Genomic DNA, 6517 nt, shown 5'->3' with positions numbered 1-6517 from the left:
TGGGAGGGTGGAATGAAAGCGTGCTGAATAAAATTAATATACACATGCCAACCTTAAAATTATGGCACCGTTACTATGCTAGCAAAAAAAAAAAAGGATTGTCAACTATCTTCTTAGAGACTTAGACAACACTTGTGCCTTTCACAGGTGTATAAGGCCAGGCAGATATCCAGCAGGTGAAGCTTTCCTTGCCCTTGCAATCACATATATGCCAGGAAAGGCTTCTCCTAATGAATTTCTGCTTGACAGGAGTCAGCTGTTGAAGGACGCACAGCAGCCCTGGTTTGAATATTTCGTTTAAAAACAGCAAGTATAGCTCAGGAAAAGGGAGCATCTTGTTTAATTGTCTTTTTGCCAGGTCGATGTGTAGGTCTAAGAATTAAAAGCACAAGATTTCAAATTGCCGCTTTTCAGGGGAAGGGGAAGTACTAATAAAGCAGCATGGATACAGATACACAAATATTATACAGATAGATCTATAATGAAGGGAACTGTTCCTTTAAATGCGGGCTTGGCTGCGGCTGACATGCTTTAGGCAGGAAGGAGGCCATCTTTCGCCTCTTTTCTCCTAGGAGGAGGAAGTGAATTGAATTTTGCATGGCAAAAGCAGCAAGCCATGGCAGATAACTACCGGGACTACAACTTGACAGAGGACCAGAAAATCCTTAAGACGAAGTACCCGCCTCTCAATAAGAAATATGAATGTGAGTGTATTCCTGAGCGGTCTCAGTCTGTGCGTGGATTTATAGTTCTTTGGTGGAAATGCAGCGCTGGGCTCAGCTCATGAGTTTCCCCAAGCCGGGTGCCTGGACATCTTGAACCGGGGACGGGAAAGAGGGTGCCGGGTACAAGCTGCAGCAGAGCATTGCTGGGTGGGATCCTTCTCCGGAGTCTTGTATTGCGCCCCCGGAGAGAGGGGTGGGCTCGGCGGATTGGAGTAACAGCGTTGGCTCCGCACACCCATAAACAGCGTAGCTGTGTTGCGTCTGTAGGAGAAAACAAACCAAAATCTTTAGCAAAGCAATGCTATTTATTTGGACCCAGACTGTCACTTTGGGTTGTCCAGTATGCTGAAAGTTTTGCCCTCCTGTAAAGCGTTGTTGTTGCCCAGGCTAAGAGAGCACGTTGAAACTTGGCAGACGAGGCGAGGTTTTGCTCTCGAAAATAAAATCTGAGACTGCTTGCTGTGGAGAGCTTAATATAATGTACTTCTGTGCAGTTCACTTTGTCTTAACTTCATTTTTGGTGACACGAACTTGCTGCACCCCCTGACCTCATTCTAGAACCGTCAGCTTCTTGCTACCTATTGTTAAGCTGTGTGTGTATTATAAAATGAATTTACTGTGTTTGGAATATTCTTGTTGTGACTGCTTATTTTCCCTACCTTGGTCTTTTAGATCTGTTTTTTTCTTTTTTCTTATTTTAATTGAATAAATTGTTTTAAGTTGCCCCAGGTAGCTTCATATTTTTTCATATTTTTAATCCCTATTTAGATCTGGATCATACTGCTGATGTGCAGTAAGTATTTATTTATAAGCTTACCATCTAACAGAGACAATGAGAAGGCAAAACAAAAAGCAAAATGACCCAAATAGTCTTTTAAGGGGGAAATATTCCTCAGTTGCATAATGCATGTACTTTCCCACCCTGCTAATACCATATTTCACCAGCTATTCTCCCCATTGCTGATGATAGCACATCTGATCTTTTCTGCATACACAAGCACAAGCGTGCTGCTTAGGTCAAATCTGCCTAGGTACATGGAACAGGGTTAGCTGTCCTCTGCTGAGCAAGATTCTTGGTCCATTAAGCTCAGGGGCATCTATGACCATTGACTGGCAGCAGCTCTCCATCGTTTTGGAGAAAGACTTTTCCTGGCCTTTCAAGGAGGTGCCAGGAATTAAATTCTGGACCTTTTCTGTGCAAAGCAGATGCTCTACCTCTTGAATCAACAGCTTTTCTTCAAAGGTATCTGTCTGGCATTATCCCAGTAGATGGAGTTATATGAGAAAACCCCCCAAAGCCTCAGGGATTTCAATGGGGGAACAGTGTTGTTGGTATTTTCAATTTGTATATAATAATATAATATAACCAACCTCCAGTTCATCAAAAGTGCCAAGAGCTGGGAAATATGGCAACATATATAATTAACTCATGAGGGGGGGGGGGGTGTGTGAGAGACCTCTTTACAGTTCTTGTCTGCTACGGAGTGAAGTAGGTTGGGTGATGTGCTATCTATAACTCCTCTAAATGAGGTGTATGCCTAGAGTTTTGTTGTTATGTTTTCTTGTCATGGCGTCTATATTTCAGCACAAGGCTGTTCTGGATTTTTGCTATCACTCTATCTATGGTAAGAAAAAATACCCAAAAAAGTGCCAAGTGCAAGAAATGGCAACCAGATTTCTTAGAGTCTGCAGCAGATTACCTCTCACAGGCCCCCCATTCCCACAATGCTCATATTTTAGCACAATTCTTGAAAGCTCCAACAGCAACAAATATGGGGAAGCAGGGATTGATGCTGCACACCTTCTTTTGTGTGCTGGATGTTCCTGCTGCTCTATTTTCCACCCACAAAGGAAGTTCCTAGTTGTGCAGAGGATGAAGCTAGGAATTAATAAATTCCAAGTACAAAGTTTTAAAGGGCGACTACTATATGTGGATCCTAAGAATGGACAATTCTTAAACTGCAAATAGTGAACTTGTTAGAAGTGGAAACAAAATTTAAAAAAAAATCCTTTCAGTAGAACCTTAGAGACCAACGAAGTTTGTTATTGGTATGAGCTTTCGTATGCATGCACACTTGTTCTTTCCTATATTAAATGTAAGTTTCTCCCTTGTACATTCCCATCTTTTGCTTATAACTACTGCCCCGTAATGTGTGTGTGTTTTTAGGTTGCATGCCTGGGGAGATACCTTGGAAGAAGCATTTGAACAATGCGCCATGGCCATGTTTGGGTACATGACGGATACGGAGACGGTTGAACCTCTGGACACAGTAGAGGTGGAAGCAGAGGGTAAGGTGATGCTTTGAGAACTACAGCAGTTCAGATTAATAAACACAGTGGCAAATGATTGTCTTTACTATTTTGCCAGCATAATTGCCACTTGCTGTTTCCCAAACACATTTATAACAGAGTACACCCTATAGTTTGAGGCCTGTGCTTATTCAGGATTCACTGAAATAGGACTGCTAAAACTTAGCACAGCAGACCTGTAAGTATAAATGGTGATGCTTTTGCAAGCAGGAAACAGGCAAGCAGAAAGTTCAGCATAAAAATCATATAATTTGAATTATAGAATCATAGAGTTGGAAGGGACCCTCAGGACCATTTAGTCCAACTCCCCTGCAGTGCAAGAATATGCACCTGTCCCTTACAGGGATCAAACCTGCAGCCTTGGCATTATCAGCACCATGCTGTAACTAACTGAGCTATCCAGCTGATGTTCAGTCTAAGAGGCAAGTAGAGCAACAAGAAACCGTGACATTTTTATTTTTTGTGTACCACCCATCATCCGAAGATCCCAGGGCAGTTCACTGCATAAAAATACAAAATGAGAACACAAAATACATAATAAAAACAAAAGTGAAGCAATAACGCACCACACCCCCTTCCACAAACACATTCAAAAAGACATAGAATGTTAATTGGTCCAAGCTGAAGGCCTGGTTATAGAAAAACATTTTTGCCTGACACCTAAAGATACGGTCCACGGTTCATGAGGTGTCCCCACACAAGGGTTGGCTCTCTGATTTCTTGCTGAGCCATGATCTGTGGTGCAAGGAAGAAGAAGAAGAAGAGTTTGGATTTGATATCCTGCTTTTCACTACCCGAAGGAGTCTCAAAGCGGCTAACATTCTCCTTTCCCTTCCTCCCCCACAACAAACACTCTGTGAGGTGAGTGGGGCTGAGAGACTTCAGAGAAGTGTGACTAGCCCAAGGTCACCCAGCAGCTGCATGTGGAGGAGCGGAGACGCGAACCTGGTTCCCCAGATTACAAGTCTACCACTCTTAACCACTACACCACGCTGGAATTGAGTGGGAGTTTGAGCCTGCACTGACATCTGTCTGTCATTTGGAAGGCTTGCCACAGATATTGGGTCCTGCACCTTAAAGCTCCCAATATGTCGTCCCCCTTCTCTCCCAACAGGACATGACATGCTGTCTCTTCTCTTCCACTTTCTGGATGAGTGGCTTTATAAATTCAGCGCCAATGAGTTTTTCGTTCCCAGGGTGAGTGTTTGCTCTCTTCCTCCTTACGGTCTTGAGATATTTCTCAATTATTGGAATGTGTTCTGCACATGCTGGAATGGGGAGAAAGAAATTGTTATACAGACTGAAAGAGAAGCTCCTCTGACTTCTGAAATGTATTGCTTTTCATATGCCTTGAGGTTGTGTGGGTGGTTGGGATTTATTCTTCTGCAAGGAACTGAAATACCTGGTGCCTTTTCCAGTTCTTACTAGAGCTATGTGAAAGTTTTAACTTGTCTGAAATCAACTAATATATGTTTGTTCCCCTCCCCCATTTTGTAGGAAGTTAAAGTGCTCCACATTGACCGAATAAGATTCAGAATAAGATCTATTGGGTGAGTTGAGTGGAATCATGCCATTTAAAAATGTTAATGGGAATGCCAGGGAGCCAACACATGTTGGCTTTGTGTGAAAGTTTCTATAGAGAGTGTACCAGGTGTCCTTTTGCATGTGCCAGGAGACTTTTTAGATCCCCACTGACTCTCACCATGGGCTCCTCCAGGATCTTTCCTGGATGGGGACAGCGAAGAGTTTGCTTTTTTTTAAAGAGAATGCATGTTCCTGCTTTGGCAATGTTGCTTTGCTGTAATGGCTCAAACTAATCCCTGGTTCTGAAGAAGAAATGGAGGCCTTTGAAGATGCCAGGAGCTGTCTTGGCCTTCTTAATCCCTGATTCACACTTTAGCATGTGGGACAGTGTTCCTCCGATGGATCCCTGCACTGCCTCCTGGGTGTGGACCATTTGGGAACTGGAGTAGAGAGCCTTGTATGCCATAGCTCTCTAGGTTCTTGGGTGGGAAATCACTCTGGCTGCTAGGGGTGCCAGAATGGCTTCCTCTTTTCTCAACATTCATCATTGTTCCACATGTCTGTCGTCAAATGACCAATGGGGTGTCCTACACTGTGACATCATTCAGTTACCTTGTAGTAATCATTATCCTTTTTCTCTTTTTAAGGTGGGGAGAAGAGTTCTCTTTGCCCAAGCATCCCCAGGTATGTTATGAATGTTGTCGTTTTCCTTCCTGAGTACTAGAGACCCAGAGACAAATCAGGTTTAACTGACAAATTACCCCTTCCATTCATGTATTCTTAGACCTACCAGAGATTCTGCCTATCATTGTGCAGTTGAGCTCCTAGACTCCTGTTCTGGGCCAACTCAAATTGTCTTTTTTCTTCCCTCGCAGGGCACAGAGGTCAAAGCTATAACCTATTCAGCGATGCAGATTCATGAGGATGAAACGCCCGAGGTCTTTGTCATTATTGATATCTAAACAAAGTGCCCCGAAAAACTGCATCACCCTGGTTTAACTGGCAGAAGTGCTGTACATCCTAATCGAAGTGTTTGTCCTCCTGGAAATGACTCGGCAGAGGGCTAAATGAACCAAAGTGGTGAGGAGCATCCGGGACTCCTGAGGAATGTCCAGCTCTGGCGTGTTACTGAGGCTGATACATCAAGCAGAAAGCATTGAAAAGATGATGTGCATGTGTTGATTGCTAGCCCAAGCATGATCTGGTACTGCAGCCTATAATGTGGTTTTTAAATGCTGGATTCTAATTCCTTATCTACTTTGGTGGGAGACTAATATTCTTTAGTGACAGGAAATGCAGGGATTTAAGACTATTCACTCTCTTCTGTCTTAATAATACTACCTCTTCTATTGCTTCTTTTGTCATTTATAGCCCATTGTAAAATACCCACCATAAAATGCTGCTTTCCTCCAGTGAGAAGTTGCCAGGAAATTAGCCTAAATCCTCTCCCCTTACGAAGCCATTTGAAACAGTAATAATGTTCCTGGTCACCTTCAACCACGTTAGGAGATGACAGAAGCCTGCCTCTCAAGCTTCCTCTTCTCCTGTCATGTGTAAGTTCCCACCAACAACACTATGGTTTGCCCTAGAAGATAGGTTGTTCCAGAACATGGTTACAAAGGAAATCCTGGTTAGCGTTCCTGATTAATGCTGCTTCAGACAATACACTACACCATGGTTAGAGCTGTAGTGACTGGTGAGGCACTGTTTCTTTGCTGGCTTCCTAACAGAGCAGGATGCTGGTGCTTATCTAAGGGGGAGGTGCAGGGAGAATGGTCTGGTGTGGCACATGGCAGTGGATCCAAGCTCCCGATGCCTCAGCCCTCCCCTCTATGTAAGTGCCAGTGACCTGCTGTGTTGGCAGGGCCGGAGAACCAAGTTACCCCACCTGCACTATCTCCATGGGATGCCACACTCCCAATGCCTTAGCCACCATTAAAGATCAGAGCTATTATGTC

The 6517-nt window shown here is 43.7% G+C and overlaps 1 protein-coding gene across 2 annotated transcripts; it reads left to right on the top strand.

Moving 5' to 3' along the window:
- Positions 1-336: 336 nt before the first annotated feature.
- On the top strand, positions 337-5975 carry ZBTB8OS (zinc finger and BTB domain containing 8 opposite strand). 2 transcript variants are annotated; one of them, XM_033157554.1, is made up of 7 exons: positions 337-704; positions 1494-1518; positions 2893-3014; positions 4150-4232; positions 4533-4585; positions 5207-5243; positions 5435-5975. In XM_033157554.1, exons 1-7 carry the CDS (start codon positions 617-619, stop codon positions 5519-5521), a joined length of 495 nt encoding a protein of 164 aa, XP_033013445.1. In that variant the 5' UTR covers positions 337-616; the 3' UTR covers positions 5522-5975. The 2 variants fall into 2 exon arrangements, with proteins under 2 accessions (XP_033013445.1, XP_033013446.1); XM_033157555.1 differs by lacking the exon at positions 1494-1518 and having other exon boundaries at positions 605-704.
- The last annotated feature ends 542 nt before the right edge of the window (positions 5976-6517 follow it).

The sequence above is a fragment of the Lacerta agilis genome, chromosome 8 (assembly GCF_009819535.1).
Source record: "Lacerta agilis isolate rLacAgi1 chromosome 8, rLacAgi1.pri, whole genome shotgun sequence".
Taxonomy (NCBI): Eukaryota; Metazoa; Chordata; class Lepidosauria; order Squamata; family Lacertidae; genus Lacerta; species Lacerta agilis.
Note: the sequence above shows the minus strand (reverse complement) of the source record. Positions and strands in the feature narration are given on the sequence as shown.